The 19,829-nt window shown below is 41.3% G+C and overlaps 1 protein-coding gene across 5 annotated transcripts in view; it reads left to right on the forward strand.

Moving 5' to 3' along the window:
- Positions 1-19,807, forward strand: part of UBXN7 (UBX domain protein 7) — a 34,186-nt gene extending 14,379 nt beyond the window's left edge. For 4 of the 5 annotated variants that reach the window (XM_041126494.1, XM_041126493.1, XM_030028116.2 and 1 more), the window contains 6 exons: positions 5,117-5,263; positions 5,673-5,763; positions 6,864-6,991; positions 7,410-7,803; positions 8,567-8,646; positions 13,116-19,807. In XM_041126494.1, the coding sequence (XP_040982428.1) occupies positions 5,117-5,263; positions 5,673-5,763; positions 6,864-6,991; positions 7,410-7,803; positions 8,567-8,646; positions 13,116-13,277 (1,002 nt within the window). In that variant the 3' untranslated portion in view covers positions 13,278-19,807. The remainder of the gene's footprint in view (positions 1-5,116; positions 5,264-5,672; positions 5,764-6,863; positions 6,992-7,409; positions 7,804-8,566; positions 8,647-13,115) is intronic. The other variant, XR_005933319.1, reaches the window with a different exon arrangement.
- Positions 19,808-19,829: the final 22 nt, after the last annotated feature.

Below are 19,829 nucleotides of genomic sequence, written 5' to 3' on the forward strand. Positions count from 1 at the left end.
TCTCATCCTGTTGGCCTCATCTCTCTTTTTATGCTTCCCAAATCACCAGGGATCAGTTGGCTTGTCACTAATTCCTATATTCTGACAGTGCCCTCCATATGTTTAATCTTCTAACAAAATTCCGGGTTTGAAAGGATGCTGACAGAGAATAGCTGTGTCTGCCTCAGCAAGTAATTTGGTGCAATGGAAACAGATGAGCAGACTGAAGTAGTTGGTGCTGAGGCATCCCTGCCCTTCAATACGTGGTTCAGGGTTTACTTCCAACCAGGTTGTGTCAGTTCCTCCAGCTGATGATACCTACTGGGCCTGTGGTTCAGAGCTGTTTGTGAACCGAGCGAATGCACAGTTAAAGGCAACAGTAAAGGGAATTCACATGAAAACAGCCAGTGCTGCTCCAGACTGGAACGTATGCAGTCAGCGAGTGTCCTTTGACCTCTGCTGTGGAATTCGAGGTGTGTGCTAGTCTTTCCTCATGTCTTGCTGAAAACATATCAAGACTTTAGCAATGTTGATTGTGGCATCTGCCACAGTCAGAAGTAGTTTCAGAGGATGAAATAGCTGATTGATAGATTTGATTGTCCTAAGGTCTCTCTATTCTTACTCAGCCTTGTAAATTAAAAAAAAAGAAAAAGGGGGAGGGGGGTTTGTACATACACACCCTGTCCTGTTCTTTGCAGTAACTCAAATTTAAAGACATGTACACTTCCTGGTATTGGTATTCACCTTTTGGTGTTCTTGTACAGTTCCTTGTCACATGGGATACCCTTCATTTCAAACCAATGCTCCTCAACTTCATTGCAATAAAAATCTTCAGCTTCTCAATTTGTTGACTGTTACCCCTTCGGTTTTACCTTTTATGACTGTAGACTGCTGTACTGCTTCAGCCTGGGACAATTAGGGCCTCCTGTGAATCCAGTGACCAGAGACTCAAAATTCATCTCTAGCAAGCTGCTGTTAGCTTCTTCCTTCTCTGTATGCTTAGATAAACATATATAAACTATATAATAAATCAGAGATGTTTATTCCATTCCAAAGTACCAAAGACTAAATACTGTCATTTTGATGCTCTTGTAGTTTAGTGTTAATCTAAGTGGGGTTTTCTTACTATTAGTAGTGTGTGGTGTATTCTATCCGGTGGAAGGGTGTGCAAGAACATTCTGCCAGTGTTGTGCCATGTACAGTTATCATAGAATCATTTAGGATTTTATTCAGACTTAGCAAGAGTGGTGGCATCTGGTCTTCCTAAGGTTTTCATGTATCTTTGTTGCTCATCTTCTGTTGCTCCTCTTTGGGTACTGTAAGGTTGATTTTGATAGTAGATTTAGTTATCTTTGGTATTCCCCAAGAAAGCTCATTTTTCTTCACTTAGAAAGAAACTTTGTTATCAGTAAGGTGCAAAAAGTTGCCATTTCATTTTAACTCAGTAATACTAGCTTTTAAGAGTAGGTGAGAATTAACTTTCATTAAAGAGAAATTTAAGTGTTGAATGAAATTGATTTTTATTTTTTTTACTTGCTATTTGTGAAAAAGCAGTGTGCTTCACACACAGAACAACTTACGATCACTAAACTTGTAAAGTTAAGTGTGTGATTAACTAAATTACACCATAGAAATGTGGTGAAAAAGACTTGATACAGAAAATCTGTAAAAGGCTTTCTTCTAATCGTGCAGGCTTTTGGAACATGAGCCACTAGATGTTAGTTACCTAGTGACTGGTGGAATGGGGCTATATAAACCAGAGGCAAACAACTGATGGGCCAGCAAGATGTTGACCTGAACTGCCTTTTTTTTCCTAGTAGAAAATTTCAGAAAAACTTTCAGAGCTTAAATACACAGTGTCACTGAAAAGTCTGTATTTGAGTAGTGTTGTGTGGTTATATGATTAGGCTGTTGTCAGTTACCATTGCACAAGGGATTTGTAACTGTCGTTTCCTAACTAGTATTGAGCTTCAATGTGTATCTTCTTAATGTAGAATCCGCTAGGAATAAATCACTAGCGTGTAATAAATAAATAAATGGCACACCAAACATGCTTTGTAAAGAACAGTATGGTTTTGTTCTAATCTCAAAGACAGCTTTCAAGAATTGCAGGTCTTCATGCATATGATGTAAGATATGATTTAATTTGTGATTAATAAATTGTGGGGTACACACCAAAGTGACTTAGTTTACATTTCTTGTTTAGTGAGGAGATAGTTCTGGCACATGCAATTTTGTGCTTAACACTCATTTGGATTTCAGTACGTCTGTGAAGTGACTGTATGTAATGTTGCGGAGTTTCGAGTCTGTATGAAGTTTCTTCATTTTACAAGTTAAACCTTTTCTAGCTGCTCCCTGCTTTACAGCTGATAGTGATTTTTTTCCTTTGTATGTAGCAAGCAGCCATAGTTTGGAAGCTAACCTAGTCATTGTACTCAAATGGTGCAGTTATCTTTGCATAAGGTGCTTCTAGACTGGCCCTTTGCCTAAGCATAGCCTGCGGATGCACCTTTGGCACAGGAATGGCTGGTTGATGAAAGGATGTATGCCCTGTCCCAGGCAAGAAATGTTAAGTGTAGCACAGATAGGATATTTCTTGTTAGATAATCTCATGCTCTGATTTTGTCACCTGTTGTCTTCCAAACTGAATCATGCTTGATTATTAGACATCCAGAATGTCACAAGATGCTGGCTCCACTTCCTTGTTTCTCTCTGCTGACTTAAGGAGCAGTGCATTTCAACAAAGCGGAGCCAGAAAGAACCACCACAACATTTGTAAACCATACATGGTTCAGAAAAGTCAAATGAGAGGAAAACATGTTATTTTTAGTAGTGCAAGAGCTAGAGGTTATCTGGTGAGATCCAGTACTGAGTGTAAAACAAGACTTCTTTCACATTGTCTAACCAGATTGATGGTTTGTTGCTATAAGTTGTCATAGTGATTAAAAAGGTGAATGGGTAGAAAGGGTAAAGGTAAACTTAGGACAGATTGGTTTTGTTTTGGGTTTGCATCTGGTCCATTGTATCTGAGATCCACTACCTCTGTCTTTGAAAGTTCCTACTCTGCTGATTGCTGAAAGCTTGAGCAGACAGGCTTGCAAAGAGTGGTTATTCTGTACTTACCCTGTCTGTGTGCTCTTTAAGTGCCTGGCGCTGGCCTTTATACCTCGAAGGAGGGGGAGACATGGAGGGCCGTTGATATTGGAAACAGTGACTCTAAAGCCATCTGACATAGCTTTCGGGATATGCAAACCAGCTCTTGAGCCTTCCTTTGTTCTTTTGTCACTTACCAAAATAACCCACCAATTTAATCTCCAAACCCACAGCATTTCTTCCCCCCATGGTCTTCTCCTTCCACCCACCTCCACCCCCTCAGAAAAACACCAGTAGCTGTGCAAGAGCAGAGTTGTGTGTGTGTGAGATGGTAGCAATTTGTGTCCTTTTAAATGTTAAATGTGAAGCCCATTGTTTTTAGAAGGAAGTTAAAAGTAGCTTCAAAAGCTATACCTGCTCTACAGGTGAAAACTCATCTTTGCAAATGTTCTGTGTGGAATTTCCTGCTTGCATCCTTTCAACGACCTTAGCTGGATGGAAGAGAGGTAGAGCCAGGTTTTCACTAATATTGAAAAATATACAAAGTAAGTGTAGAATAGTGAGATGCATTTTCCAGCTTTCTAGTTACATATTTTTAATCCAATGTGGATTACATTAGAACACAGGACTAAGGCAATCCAATTGACTCAAATAACATAAGGGGTTTTGTTCCCTTTAAACTTGGGGAGTACCTCTAGGCCTTGTCCTAAACTGATTTCCTAAAATTAGTTCTCAAAATCCACAGGTAGTGCAAAACAAGTCTTTTAAATAAAAGCATAATGACTGTATTTAAGACCCTTACCAGTTACGTAGGTGTCACCTGCCCCACTTTTCTCTCCTGGTGACCAAATACTGGATTCTGACACTGTAATATTAGTGGTAAGTAGTTAGCGTGAGGTCCCTTGTGAGAACAGGAGGACTATTCCATGCTTCTACATTCATTTTTTTCCTTTGAGTAAAATAAAAATTGGCTCTGCAGGTCACTTGGCCATGCAGAATAATTTTGTAGACTGAGATTCTTCACTTCATGAAGCTAAGTGTGTGGGGTTCACATGTCTGTCTATCACACATTAGATAGGCTGACTATTTGAAAGTGCACTGGCTAAAATCCGTTTTAAAAGTAAAAACTTCGGTTTGGGGAACAAAATATTGCCAAAAACAGCAAAATCTTGCATAACATCCTAATTCCTTGAATTTGCTGTTAAGTGCATTACCAGCAGGATGGTGAACACACTTATAAATAAATTCTTTTTTTCTTTTTTAAAAGGAAAGGGAGTTCATATGCTAGTTCCAGTCTTTCCAGGTGGTAAGAGCATTCCTGCTGTTGATATAGCCCTCTTTTTTTCAACAGGTATGACAGTTCAGCGATCAGAATTACATTCTTGATCAAACTCCTACCATTAACTTGCAACCAAGCAATCAGACAATGCCAGCTTTGTGACTCAAACCAGTAAGATTTCTTCCTGCGCCTTCCTGTCTTCCTCTCCACTTGCAGTTTGGATAAAGAGCATCAAAAAAGGATGCCTAATTCGGCAGTTGCACAGTAATAGAGTAACTCAAAACTTGGAGAGAAAAGAGAAAACATGCAGAGAGGGGGTCCTATTGAATTAATGCAAGTGCTCTGTCAATTATGCGACCTATTTAAGTAGAAGATGATCCACAGGTTTATCTTTAGAATGAGCAGGTCTTTCCATTGTTGTCAGATCAGTGTGACTGACTACACTCTTTCCCAAACAAATACTTTATTCAGCATCCCTGTGTCCCCCCCAAGTTGCTTTTCCCACTCTGTGCTTGGCTTGTTGAAATCCAGCAGCTCTGTTCATCGATGTGATTCTGTAATTCAACCAGTCTCATTTAAAGCAGGTCTTTCAGCCCTGCCTTCTGTTTTGTGGATGCCTTTTCACTAGCACTGTCCATCTTTGTCACTGTGAAGGGGTTTTGGTGAAAAATCTGACAGTGTTAGAAGCCATCGCTGATCATTGCTGGCATTGGTTATGTCTGGCTCTTCAGTTTTACGTAATGAAGCTCTTCTCTCTGCTTACAGGCCAAGGAGTGCGGTCAGATGCAGAACAAATGGCTCATGATAAACATTCAGAATGTGCAAGATTTTGCGTGTCAGTGTCTCAACCGCGATGTCTGGAGTAATGAGGCTGTGAAGAACATAATCCGGGAACATTTCATTTTTTGGCAGGTGAGAAATTTAATGGGGCTGTGCAGGTAACTTCGTGTGCTGGTAGGTGGGGCAGTGGAAAAAAAGGGACTTCTTCAAATAAAATGGCACTGTTGCAGTTCTCTTGGTGAACTTGCAGAAAAGATGCAGTAGTGCATGGAGATGTAGTTTATGGAGGTAGGTGTAGTTCGTGGATATGCGTTTGAATGCATAAACTGCCTTTCACTTGTGCACTCCAGATGTTACCATGTAGCTTCTAATACATGGAGCATTAGAGGCACCTTTTCAGCTTGTCAGAGTTACTGAGAACTATACGTACTAATTGTAGGGTATACTGTAAAATAGAGAAAAACTTTGTACATTTTCAGGGTACAGTTTGTTTGTGTTCCGTCTCCACCCAGTAATTTGCTGCCAACGTGGTATTTTGTAGGTATACCATGACAGTGAGGAAGGACAGAGGTACATACAGTTTTATAAATTAGCAGACTTCCCTTACGTCTCCATCCTGGATCCCAGGACAGGTAAGATAAGTGGCGGTTACCTGCAGTTCATACATCCTGTGAGAAGGACTGGCAGTTGTAGGCTAGAATACCGTCTTTTGCAGTATGTGTTGCATTCAGCTGAAGAATCTCAGTTACATTGTTTTGCTCTCTGAGAGACCTTGTTGTCCCTGAAGAAGTGAAGCGGTATGTTTTGGAGGAACTAAGGGAATAGAACTCCCAAGGCTTGCTGAAATTTTATGTATTTGGTTATCTTACTTGGTATAGCTTAACGAGTACTTTGAAAATAGTACCACCTGGTGGTAAAACTCAGAATTTTTTCTTTTTTTTTTAAATGTCCTCTTGAAAGCTACTTGACATTTGTAAACATTACATCGATCTTCTTCGTGCTCCTTGCACAGTAACTTTGTGAGACTCAGCGATGACTTATTAAATTGCATCTTAATTTTGAAATACCATTTTGGCTTTGGGTTTGTTGTTTGGTTTTGGGTTTTTTTTACCTGAACAATCAAACTTCTACCTCCCCCTCCAGCTCTTCTGAAATTGTTACTTTTTCTTTTGTATCCCAACACCTTTTCTTCTTTTATCATCATATGATGCAGCTATATTAATGGTCTGGTCTCCTCCTTCTCAGGACTGAAGTAGTAGTGTCTGTAATCAGAGCTGAGATTTCTTGCTATTTGACTTAAACCACCCAAAAACTTTTTTTTTTTGAGTTAGGATACTCTTCTTAGCACTTTACTTATGGAAACAAATGCTGTTTGCCAAGGTGTAGAATCAAAGCAGGCAAGAATGTAAAAATGCTTCTTCATAAACTTAGTGGTTTGGCTTTTTTTTCGTTTTGAAGCCTAATTCACCATTCTGTGCACATGTTCCCATAGATAAAAAGAAAAGAACAGAAATCTGTATTTATGTCTGTCCATGACTGAAACCTTTTCAAGAGAGTGGAAGGAGGAAGCTTCATAGTTAGCAGGTGGTAGCCGGTAGGAAGCTGCAGTTCCACAAATAAGGACTCTTGCAGAGTGCACACACAGCAGTGAACTGGTGTGTTTTGGTGTGTTTGACCACTAAGCTGCAGTCTTTTTCTGAAGTTATGTTTCATGACACCTTTCGTTCCCTAGGCCAGAAACTAGTGGAGTGGCACCAGCTAGACGTGACTTCTTTCTTGGACCAAGTGACTGGGTTCCTGAGTGAGCATGGACAGCTGGATGGCCATTCTACTAGCCCTCCCCAAAAATGCTCTCGTTCAGTAAGTATGAGGCCCTCTCTAGGAGGACTGGAGAAACCCGAAAGAACATGCTAGCCTGTCTTTATTCAACTGCACTGATTTCCCATTCAGTAGTATAAACAGACTTAATGAGTTAGCGCAAGAGCATGCAAAAAATGGTGTGCTGGGGAATGCCTTCTCCTGTGATAACTATTTTTGTTGTGCAGTTATGCTTTCGGCATTTATTTTGGATTTAGCAGTCACACAATTGTGCATGTGTGAAAGGAAAATATATTACTCCATGAGAAACTCCAAGGAGAAATCATTAAGTAGTCATAGCACGACTAGCTTTCCGTGATGTTTGTTCCTGACGTTTTAGTAGCTTCTCTTTGGAAGACTGATGTCCAGTACATATTTAAAAGCCATTTTTATGTATTTGTGTCATGTCTGTATTCAACAGGAGAGTCTCATTGATGCCAGTGAGGACAGCCAGTTGGAAGCTGCTATCAGAGCCTCGTTACAGGAGACACATTTTGATTCCTCACAGGCCAAGCAGGAGAGTCGGTCAGATGAGGAGTCAGAGTCGGAGCTTTTTTCTGGAAGCGAAGAGTTTATTTCAGTTTGTGGATCTGAGGAGGAGGAAGAATCAGAGAATCCTGCCAAGTTGAGGAAGTCTCCGCATAAGGACTTGGGGTATAAAAAAGAGGAGAGCCGGAGGCCTCAGCCTGAGCCCCCTGCAAGGACTGAGCCTGGGACAACATCAAATCACAGAGTACTGCCCTGCATTGATGCAGAGATACTGGAAGAGTCAACTGACAAGCCTGAGAGTACATTTCAGGGCCTAGATGTGAATGGTAAGTTACCACTTTTTTTTTTTTTTTTTTTTTTTTTAATAGTGACTTGTGTTTCGTTTTTTTCTCCTGAAAATCTTTATACGCTGACAGTATGGTTTCATCCGTTGTTTTGAAAAGCTAAATCTTTTCTTCTGTCTTACTCCCTCCTTGACACCAGATGTTTGAGTGATTCACCTTGCCAGCAGCACCACTTTGGCATAGTGATGCCACAAACTGCAGAGTTGCATTAGTCACTGAGCTCAAGTTTATCAGTTTGAGACTTTGTCCTCGGATAAAGTACGCGTTGGTGTAATGCAGGTGCATATGACAGGGCTTCTACCAGTATGGTAAAGAGAAGCAGAATAATATCAGCCCCACCTCCTGCTCAGTTAGCTTGGCGGCCTTGACAGTCTGGACTGAGTTTTAGTAATGCAACTTTGGCTAATACAAACGAGTCCCCCAAGTCTCTGTTCCTCCCTGTGGTGCCTGAGCTGGGATGCAGCAGAGTGAGGTGGTCTCAAAGGCAGAGGTAGCACAGTGTGCGTTTCTCTGGGAACACCGACCAGTTTCAGTCACTACTATTAACTCTTGAAAGAGTCCTGAGTGTGATGTGTATATTTTAAATGCATGTGGTAGAAGTATATCTTCATAGACTGGAACCTTGTATTTGTCTCCAGTCCCTAAGCCTGCTATGCTGCGCGGTAAAGCGTGCCACCTAAAATCTATGGAAGACCTCAATTCAGCTGCCTTGTTTTTTAACTTGTAGTAACTTCCTTTATGCTAGGACCAAAGGCACAGCTGATGCTAAGGTATCCAGATGGAAAGAGGGAACAAATTTCACTGCCCGAACAAGCTAAACTTCTGGTGAGTGGAGTTAATCGGAATCCTTGTTTGAGTATAGGAGAACTGAAACTGGAGAATTTATTTTCCTGTGATGGCACTATTGAAATCGGATCTAGTGAAAGTGGTATATCCAGAGAGTGCTTGCACTGTCATTCTGCTGTGTTTCTTCCGTGTCATTCCTCTCTTCTGATCAACAGACTCTGCTGGCTCTGTATGTTTCCATTGCTGCTTGGGTTGTGGGTACACTCCCGTGTCTTCCTTAGTTCCAAGCCTGCTAGTTTCTCTTCTAAAATGACTCTAAATGGCTTTTGCATTAATCATTAAATTACCATAAAATACTCTCAGCTCACTTGTTTGTGGGGTGGTTTTTTGTTGTTTTTTTTCTAAATGAAAAGTTCAGTCATTGCCCATGGTCACACAATGGTAAATCAAAGGCAAAGCTCTTCATTCTTGTTCTCCATCTCTTTCATCATACTTCCACACTCCCTTCTGGACGTGGATGACAAAGCAGACTTCAGAGAAAGTTCTCCCAAAACAAATTTATTACAATATTTAATTACTGTGCTTCAGGTGTGTGTCTCAACTGTGCTTTGGACTTGTTTACCGTGGAGAAGTTGATGTGGATGGCATTTCCATCAAAATTTTGGAGGTGCTTATCTGGAAGCAGTGTGTTAAGAGGTCACTGTATTCCTGTTAGCTGTGAGTTTTCATGACATGGTGGCCAGTTAAGCTCACTTGAATGTAATCAACCTAAAAGCTCTGCATTGAACTGTTGGGGAAGGCAAAAGCACACCTCTTCAGAAGGATCTTGTGCAGGTTTAGGAGAAAAGTGTCACATCTTTTACAGAAGTTGAGACTATAACCTAGTCTGCAGCACTCTAGAAATGTACAGTGTCTCAAGCTCATATTCTCATCCTTAACTCTTTTGCTTGAAAATAAAAGATAAAAAAAAAAAGCTGCTTTTTTTACACTGTCAGCTCTCAAAACCAAGCGTAAGCAGGTAGGATGTAGACTGCCTACAGTGCTACATGTGGAGTCCTGGGCTGAAACATAAAGATTGAGGAACACTGGCAGAGCATTGCTCTTACTGTAGGAACCAGCTTTACTTTCAGACCTTCATTCTTGTTTTGTTGTAGCAGTGATTGGTGTATAATCTTTTTCGAAGTACTCTATTATATCTTAACTGCTTTTTGAAAAAAGTCTATTAAATAAAGTTGCATGTATTATTAAACATGTAGCACTTCTGAATACTTAACTAATTTATTTAGGTGGTACATACGTGTAATATTGATATATTCCTGATAATCCTGACTTCTGGTTTGACTCCTTTTATGGACTGTGGTAGTTAAAGGAAGTTAATCTCAGCATGTGATTTACTTTGCTGCTGTCTGCTTTAGAGTCAGCAGAGGAATTTAGGTGAGTCAAGGTTTGTGGGTAAAGATGTCTTTTTATTGCAGAGCTGAACAGGCAGCTTTTATGCTCACGTCATGTGATCTTTTAAAGCCATTTCAGTCAGATCAAGATTGAGTCTCAGATGTTTCTTTGTGAGCATCATTTCCATGCTGATTTTTTTTTTTAGCCCTTAGTTGCTCCCATTTTAAAGCTGTCCAAAACTATAAAAAGAAATTGTTTAAGGAGACAGTTGCACTTTAGAAGTTTTAACTGATGATATGAAGTTGTTCTCCCACCAACACTGACCATTTTGAAAAACTTTTTTTTTTTAAATTTTTGCACTGTTATTGATCAAGAGTGTCTTCTTTACACACTGTTATCTCCAGGATGTGCTTTTGCCTCCAATATTACCGTAATCCCTTTTTCCCCCCAGGCAAAAAAAAAAGGCAACACTGCCTTTTTATAGAAGCAATTAGTAAGCTGACTTCACTCTGTTCAGCAGCTCAGCCCTTCCCACCGCTGACTGATTGCCTGAATAACTTTTGTTGTCTAGCAAGTGTTACAAGGTGTGCAGGAAAGGCTGGCCTTTAAACAGGACAGTTGCCTGAAAAGGAAGTCAAACCCACTTACTTGCATTCCTCATCAGACACAGGCACTGTAATCTGCACAGCCAGTTGGAGAACAGTACAGGTAAAAGAGGAGGTTGGGGCAACACTCTCCTCATGCCAAAGGTTTGTGTGTGGATTTTGATGACTTCAGAAGAAATCTCCGTGCAGGTACTTCCCTGACTGTTCTGCAGTCATCAAATCTTGGAAAGGTCCAGGTTGAAAAGGATCCCTGGAGATCATCTGGTCTTAACCCTCTGTTGAAAAGCAGGGCTGTAGATGAGGTTATCCAGGGCCCTCTCACACTGAGTCTAGAATACTTCCAGCAAGGGACATTCCACCAATTCTCTGGGCAACTTACTCCAAAGTTTAATTTCTCTCACGGTAAAGAATTCCTTATTTATACACAGATTAAATTTCCCCTGGAGCAACTTGTATGTGTTGTCTCTTGTCACCGTGCATCTTTATGAAAGAAATGCCTTTATCTTCTTTGTATTGGAACACTGTGATGGTATTGCCACCGAGCCTTTTCCTTTCTAGCTGAACAAAGCTAAGTCCTTCAACCTTCATTCATGTACCAAGGCATGTCCTATACTCTAGTCGTTTTGATGCCCTCCACTGGCTCCTCTCCAGTTTTTCCTTGTCCCTCTTGAATGTGGAGAGAGCAAAACTGAACACAGTATTCCAGGTATGGCCAAGAAGAGTGGCGTAATCGTATGCCTTGATCTGCTGGCAATACGCTTGATGCAGCTCAGGTTTCCTGCCACTGCTGCAAGGGCGCAGTGCAGACACATTTGAGCTTTCTTGATGAGTTTTGACAGTCTCTCCATGACATCCTGGATCTGGGCTCTAGGCAAGTAGCAGGCTTCCAAGACTCAGAGTTAGGTTGGCAGTTGGGTGCCGGAGTCCCTTCCACCAGCATGCACTGCTTCTCCCTGCTGGTTTTGACCTGCTGAGTGGGACCAGTGCATCCAGTTGTGTCTTCCAGTGGAACTTGTTTGTCCTCCCCATTTATTGCCAAGACTTCATATCATTTTTTCAACTGATTTTCACTTCCCCCCCCCGCCCCAAATGAGAGGAGAGCTGTTGTTTTGCTGCCACAGGTCTTCAGGGTGCCTTATCTTGCAAGTTGCTGTCCTCCCAGCATTCATGTCTTGCTTCTGGTCATCCCATTCTGTCTGCACCACAAGGCCTCAGTTCCTGCCCTTGCAGTGTTGCTGCCAGCATCCTGCTGCTTTCCTGCTCATCTTCCCTGATGCAGCAGAACAAGCTGACCTCTTCCTGCAGCTCCTTGACCTCATGCTCCATCTGCGTTGATGCCCCTGAAACGTTAGGAAGAGTGCTGCAGGCTGTTGTGGGAGACCATATCCTGTGTCAAGTCAGCACCATATGATCGACAGCTTTCCTACCAGAACATGAACATTAAAATGAGCAGCCACCCAAGTGATCTCCCGAGCCCCTTGCCTGTGAGCTGCAGCAGTAACTGCCAAGTGCTTGTTTGCAACCACTTTTTTCTGTGTGCTGGGTCGCTGTGGTCCCGAAGCAGCAGCTAAATAGCAAGGGGAAGCTAGTGCAATAATTAGTACTAGTGGAAGCTTAATACTGCTAGCTTACTTCCTTACGCTTAATTTACTGGCATAAGTTGCCCACCAAAACTATGTGAACAGTATTGTTGGGACCCCCTTATTTTTTCATACTTTCTGTTTTATTACATACTGATTTATCTTTTTTCCCCTCTTTAAAAAGCTACTGTTGCTGTATCCCCTACTGTTCTGCCAACCTCCATTTCTCTATCCCTGTCTATTCATGCTTTACACTCTCATCTGCTGTGTTTCCTGATGAACTTGGGAAATCTCTCTCATCATAGCATGGACATTAGCTTTTCCTGATATGTCTGCTTGTTGGGTTGTGAGGCTGATACCCCTTCATCCCAATGCCCTCTGTATCCTGCCCCAATTGCTTTTGTAGGCAGAGAAGTCAATGAATTGGAAAGAGCTTTAAAAAACAAAACAACCCCAAAACCTCATGTTTCTTGAAGGCAAGGGGGGTGAGGGGAGTAAAAATACTGCATTTATTTTTGTCAATGCTACATCACAAAAATGCTTCTTTGGTGGCTTTTAGTTTTAGTGTAAGGGTAATGTCTGATAAACAAGTGAGGGGGCTTCTTTTTTTTTTTTTTTTAATCTTAGTTTACTGTGACTTGAATGTGTGATGTGGAATTCAGCTTGCTTGAATTAATGTACTATTATGTATGTCTTCCTTCTGTTTAAAGAATCAGTTAGGTAAGGGATCACTTGGTAATTAGTTTTTATGATTATTCATACCATGTGGGCCAAATTAGATATTCAAGAGGGTCTATACTATATGCAAAACTTCAAAATTTCCTTTGTGATTACAAACTTCCTTTTTTAAAGGAAAATGGGATTTTTTTTTTTACATTCTTCTGTGTTGTTTTGAATTATATGACACTTCTTTGCCTTTCTTTCTCTCCAGGCTCTTGTGAAACATGTCCAGTCAAAAGGATACCCCAATGAACGCTTTGAACTTCTCACCAACTTCCCTCGAAGGAAACTCTCCCACCTGGACTATGAGATCACATTACAGGAGGCAGGCCTGTGTCCTCAAGAGACTGTCTTTGTGCAGGAAAGGAATTAGCACGGTGGCCTGAGTTCTCCCAGCCTTCCTCCCCTCTCCTCTTTGCCTGGGACACCAATTCATTAAATATGCAGTTGAGGGTCATAGGATTGCAGTGCTGAAATCAGGCAGGCAGCTGGCTGGCCCTTCTCTTTCTTCTTCCCTTCTCCTGCTCTAGTGACCAAATGAGAGCATTCAGAGTTTTATTTTCTTCCTCAGCTTGGGCCCTGCAGAGAGCATTAGGAAGAACATCTTTCCATTGTTTTCATGGAATAGAGTAAAATGATGATCTGTGTATCCAGTATGCTGGGGCTTGGAGTGGCCATAATATACATACCCTTCTCGCTGCTATTCTTAAATCTGTTTTGTTTAATTTATTTTTGAAAATAGTGTGTGATAAGGCACTGTGTCATCTGTCTATAAGGAGAGAGTGTAATCTTCAGTACAGTCTTTCCTTTGTTTTGATTCTCTCCACGAAAGGTCTCCATTAACCTTACAGCCTTCTTAAGGTTTCACTTATCTAGCGCTCTGCAAAAACTTGGTTTTGGGGAAGGAGTTGGGTTGAGCTGTGGTGAGATACTCTGCCCCCATCTAATTTCAAGGCTTCTAGATTGCATGCATGTTTTCCTCCTGCTTTAAATGCTGCCAGCGGACATAGTAAAAAATCCAACCAACCAACAAAAAAACCCCAACTATATTCTATATGGGATTGACTGCTTGGCCCAGAGGAAAAGCTGTGTGTCCACTGTTGGAGCAGAACTGATTCCTTGGTAGAAGTAGGTGGGGTTTCCATTTGTTCTCTTCCCAGCATCCCCTAAGTGTCTCTTTTTTACTTACTCTCAGGATTTTGCAAATGATAGAAAGTGGCAAGATACTGTAAAGAACTTGGACTCTCTGGAAAACACTTGTCATAAAAACTTGACAGTTAGTTGGCTTTTTGCTTTGCATGGTGTTTTGTTTTGTTTTCCCCAGGAGTGACTAGCTTTGCGGGGGTTTTAGAGCACTGACTGCAAGTGAGCAGGACAGCAAGTCCTAGGCAGGTTTTCTTTCATTAATTAAAAACATACACAGCCTTGTCAAACTGTGGAATGAATTAATGCTTTATAAAAGACTTCACAGCCTGGTGGCTTGAACGCTCTAGGCTGCTTTTTATGCTCTTCATCTACAGTCACTTACCTCTAAATCTGGAAGGCTGTATGGAAAGCTGCTGCTTTATTAAGGCTTTCTTTTCAGCTCTGGAAGCTGGCACCAGAAGTCATGCAGGCATATCCTGTGTGTACACTGGGCTGTGCAGTGCCCTGTTTTTCTAGTGTCTTCTCGTAGACATTGAGCTGTTGATCAGTTGGTGTTACAATAGGTATTACAGTGGGATAAAAGTTAACAAACACAGCCATCCTCAAGGTGGATGTCGAATCTGTGTATTTACAACTAAGAACTCAAGTTAGTGTGCTCTTCATCAGTGAGGAAGAAGGCACGTGAGACCTACTATAACTGCTAACTTTTTCTGCAACTGTCAGATGATTATACTTGTTAAAGAAAAAGACTTTAGTGGTCAGAAATTTACCATAGACTAAAACTTTTCAGGATGTTTTGCCTTTAATTTCATACTAGCCTGTATACTTTGGAGTCTTTAAGGAAATCACAGAAAATGTCTTGCATTCTCCATGATAATACTAGCTCACAACTATTTTCTGCTCATAATTGAGGTTTGATGTGTACAACTATCTTCTGCTCATAATTGAGGTTTTATGTGTAATCATACAATTGCATAAATTGATTTCCCTTCTACACAAGCGCTATATTGCATTCTACTGCAAGATGCAGTATCCAGAAAGCAAAAGCTGATCACGGTTTCCTGGTCAATGGTTCATGTGACATCAGATGGCATTTTTAGTTTGTAAAGAGACCCTGGCGTGGAGGCTGCTTCCCAGCATTGGAAAGTGATTTGCAAGGCCAGCAGAGGAGGAGGGGATGTTCGTGTTTGGCCTGTGAAGCAGCAGTGGCACCTGTAGACTGAAGGATCCTTTGTGTAACTAGGATATCCAAATTCATAACTCAGAGTTGGTCGTACGAGAGCGGGACAGAAGCAAACCCTTTCCGTGTAGATCTAATGCTGCCCGAAGTAGCTTCAGCTGTCTAGTTGAAATAATCACTCTGATGTTTGTTGCCTTGAAACTCATGACCTCTTCTGTGGTTAGCCACAGGAAAATTAAGGCAGGCTGCCAACAGGATGCAGTACCCAACACATGTATAGATAGTCCTTTCATGTCCCTCAAGCAGGCTGGGGTTGGGAGCATGTTGGCCTTTCCTGCTCTCCTGCCAGTGTAAGGCAGGGAGCCTTTGTGGTTCTGCTGATTCCTCGATTCCTCTTTTGAGTTGTTGCAGGCTGGCTATGTTTGCTGGTGGAGGGCCAACTCACTTTGCACAGGCTTGGGTTTGTATCTGCTCTGGGAACATTGTTTGCATCAACTTTTCTAGCAGTTAAGTTAAACATAGAAAATTGACTCTGCCTTTTCAGTCCTAGGTCTGTTTTATTGGTAGTTTCTCTTGTTTCCCCCTGCCCCTCCCCTGTGGTACTAATGTACATGAGGCTAGGCTGTGATATGTTGAAGCATTCTGATATAAAATAACTAACAGCTGTATCAGCAGTGGGGAAGAGGGGAAACCACATTGCGGACAAGAGCTGAACTTCTTCCATCAGTTCTCTTGCTGGAGAGATTGTGCACTGTGTGGTCCTGTACTGTGAACCTTCCCTTCTTACCCTCTTTTTCAGAGCTAAGCGTGCGAGCCGCAGGGCAGCGGGCAGCTGACAACTCCTTTCTTCTCTGCTCGGCTGTAAGGAAAACAGTAACCTTATGCTCATCATCTTGCTTGCTATCAAAAACAAACAGGGAGCCCTAGGTTAGTTAGCTTTTCATTGCTTTTGTTATGCTCAGTAACTTCTCTTGCAAGGAAGCAAATGTTGCACTTGGCTGCTGCAAGTTTATTTTTAAACCATCAAGAAGCATGCCTCTCGAGCACAGTAAATGGTTTCACCTGCTGGTGTAGTAGGACCAGGAGTGCTTATGCTCTCACTTAATTTTTTTTTTTTGTTTGAGGTTTTACTTAGAAAAATATTAATCCCCTAACAGGGAAAGAAGAATGTAAAATTGAAAATTTACATTGAAAATGGGATTTTATTTCTGTCTTGCAGTTCCTAGTAGTTTATTCTGTTCCAGAAAGTTAGGAGCTTGTTTGTTTTGGTTTGTTTTTCTGGCACTATGTGTTTTTTTCTTTCAGTTTTCTTTTGCTTTGATCTGTGAGCAGGAGGCAGAGAAAAAAAGTTTTTAAGAAATACGTGTCCTTGCATGCGGTTTTTCTCTCCCTTCATTCCTTTCCCCTTTTTCCCCCTTCTTCCCAACCCAAATAAAAACAGTGCTGCAGCACACACATCAATCAGCTGTGCAGCGGTGTCTGAAAGCTGTTAAGCACCAACCAGGATACAACGTCGTTCATGTTGTTCCTCCAAACTCCGAAAGCTTTGTGTTTTGCTGGCCTGAGGAACGTGGCTGAAAACATTAACCAAGTTATGCCTGCAACAGCTTGTAGCAGTGAAGGTGTAAACTAGTTGGGCTCTATTTATAAAAAGCCTTTGTGACCATTGCTTCTAGATGTTAAATCTGAAGTTCAAGTTGCTTTTGACAAGGTTGGAAAAAAATGCCTTAAATCTCTGTTTGCAAAATAAGATGTTGAAATATGAAGGACAAAGAAAAAAAAAATCCTTCAAAGGCTGTGGTTTGTGGCTTCGTATGAGTGTTGCTTGGCCATAATTTGTGTGTTGTGTTGCAAGGACTGACATGAGTTTGGAGGAGCAGAAGTGCATGTAGACAGTGGAAGTCTTTCTGAGAAGAGAATTAAACAGAGCTAACGTGTTTCAAGCTGTAGCTTCTTGCTGCTTGTGGAGAAGTTTCCTTTGCATGTGCTTTTCATCTAACAATGCTTTGTTTTGACATTTAATGTCTAATTGCAGCTAATAGTCACAGTCACAACCCGTATTCAGAAACAGAAAGCAAAATGAGCACTGGCTTTTCCTGCCAGGTGCTGTTGATACATTTACTGTTGGCTTCCTGCTTGTGATCCTTCAGAGGCCCAGAGAAGGATTTCAGGTCTTCCTGATGATATATGCTCTTAAGTCAAGCTGATTGACCAGCTTCAACCTCACAGCATTCCCTAGTGACGTAAAAAGGGCAGATGAAGACTGTGCCAAACATTTCTGAGTGTACTCACGTTGGTTTTTTTAGGCTTTGAATTAAGGTCTGCAATTTTTAAGTTTCTGACATTCATGGACTGAAGTATGTTGTCCTTCCTGATAAATCAGATAAGTTGACAACATCAGTATTAAAAGAACGTGCATGTATGTGCGTAATAGCCTTGTAAAATACAGTTGTCTATAAAAAGGCACTCAAAGGTACCATTGTTCCTAAGTAGATTTAAACAGCAGTTTTGCATCAGCCTACTTTCCAGAGCTCACTAGAACTGCTGCCTTGCTATTACAGGAGAATAACAGCTCCCGTCTGTAAAGCACGTCTGTTGTTAGCTGCTGCAAACAGCTTGCATTTCACATGGTCCACTACTTTCATAGATACATTTTTTTAAAGACTACCGAATTTATATACTCACCTGCACCAGCTTATACCAGCTTCCACTTTCACTGGTGCTGTGGTTTGGACCATTGCAGAAACTGGCAGCTGTTTTTAGAATGTGTTTTAATAAACAAACCTCACCACTGAAGGGCCTGATTTCTCAAATACACTTTTTAGAAAACTTCCATGTAGTTCTGTGCTTTGCTGTTTGATATACGTTTGGACTATTGAAAACTTTTTCATTAAGTGTACTTGAGTTCTTGATGGCTAAGTGGAAAAATTTCTTGAAAGCACTAGAAAGAAAAGCCAGCATCCTCAAAAATAAAAGTTTCATCTCTGTGCAGGAGGTCTTTGAACACAGCTGCCCTGTAGCAGAGGGCACGACACGCAGTTTGCAGCTTGTGTGGGCAGCTAATGACAGCCAGATCTGAGAACACACTCCTTGCCTCTGGGAGGAGCTGGGATGCTGAATCCTGGCTTTTTGAGTCTGTTCTTGACGAGCACTGAGCTTGTTCGCAGCGATTGAAGAGCAACAAGGGCTAAACTAAAAGCATTTTTCTTTTGGGGGCAAGGCGTCACTTGGGCCGCGTTTTGTCAGGTACCAACTGCTGTGGAGATGCATAAAATCTGGTGTTTGTGATTTTTTATTTTTTTTTCCTTCCCCTAAACCACGTGAAGAAAGAGATAAGATTTTTAGTAAATTTCACTAGTTTCTTCTTGTTTAATCCCTTTTTAGTCCAGTTAGTAAAAAATAGGTAGTCCTGGATTTCCAGAGGAGGAGGGGTAGCAGAGATGCGCTTTAGATGGGTGAAGTGCAAAGTCTCAGTCCCATAAAGACTCAGTGTGCCTTGTCTAGCTGTTTCAATAGATTGAATGCAGCCTCTCCTCTCCCCCACCCTTTCCATTTATTTAACAGAAATTATTTTCTTTAAATGGAACAGCTACTGTTTTAAAGGGAAAACAAAACTCATGGTTTGAGCCCTATATTGGCCATCTACATTGTTGGAAATACCGGCAGTCGCATGTTTGGAGTTGATCTGAACACGTTTGACAACCGGCTGTTGAGGTCTGTTGGTTGACATTCCGCAAAGAGTCTTGCTGAGGTTTTCTCTGTCCGAGCCTGAGGTCTTACTGCAGTTTGGTTTTACTCTGCTATCTGCTCCTGAACCAGCGAGGTTAATGGATACCCTTTCTGTGATGATGTACCGGATGACTTTTATTCCAGTCTCCTCTTGTCCGTGAGATGCTTAGTGTCTGTCCACTCCCAATAAATATAGCCATATGTATATACACACACACACACACGTGTTTTTAATCGGAGAATGTGGCACTTGACATCAGTGCCTCAACTTGCCTCAGTTTTATCTTCTGTTGTTTTACATGGGTATACTACGAGTGAATGCAGAAGTTCGGGATTTGGTCACTGTCTTTAATTACTGTGAGTGTCTGCAGTACAGAGAAAAGTAATTTTGTAACTGCTTGTTAAATGGTGCTGAGTCTTTAAGGTATAGAAGGATAGATATTAGAAGTACATGGAGCAGGGGGACAGGGTGCTATTTTATAGAACAAATTTGTATGAAGAACATCTGGGTAAAATTCAGAGATGTGGTGCCTCGTCAGAGACACGAGACTATAGGATAGATGATTTTTAAAAATAAGGCTATTTCCTCTAATTGGTGAACTTACACTTTCAAAATTATGACTTTGCCTGTCAGTTTTTACGGTCATCGCTTTCTTCTTCAATGATGGTGACTTCATGTGGGAGGAGGGAGAGGATTAATTTGGAAGATTTCAGCTCACCATGCTGGGAGGGACCAAACTCAAGGAAACCTCTGATCTATATACACAACTGCTGCATTTTTTTATAAATATATGTAAATGTCCTATTGTAATATTTGATCCTGGAAATAAAACAAACGGTTTTCAGTAGCTTTCTTCATCTCTTGGGTTT

The sequence above is a fragment of the Aquila chrysaetos genome, chromosome 10 (assembly GCF_900496995.4).
Source record: "Aquila chrysaetos chrysaetos chromosome 10, bAquChr1.4, whole genome shotgun sequence".
In the NCBI taxonomy this organism is placed as follows: domain Eukaryota; kingdom Metazoa; phylum Chordata; class Aves; order Accipitriformes; family Accipitridae; genus Aquila; species Aquila chrysaetos.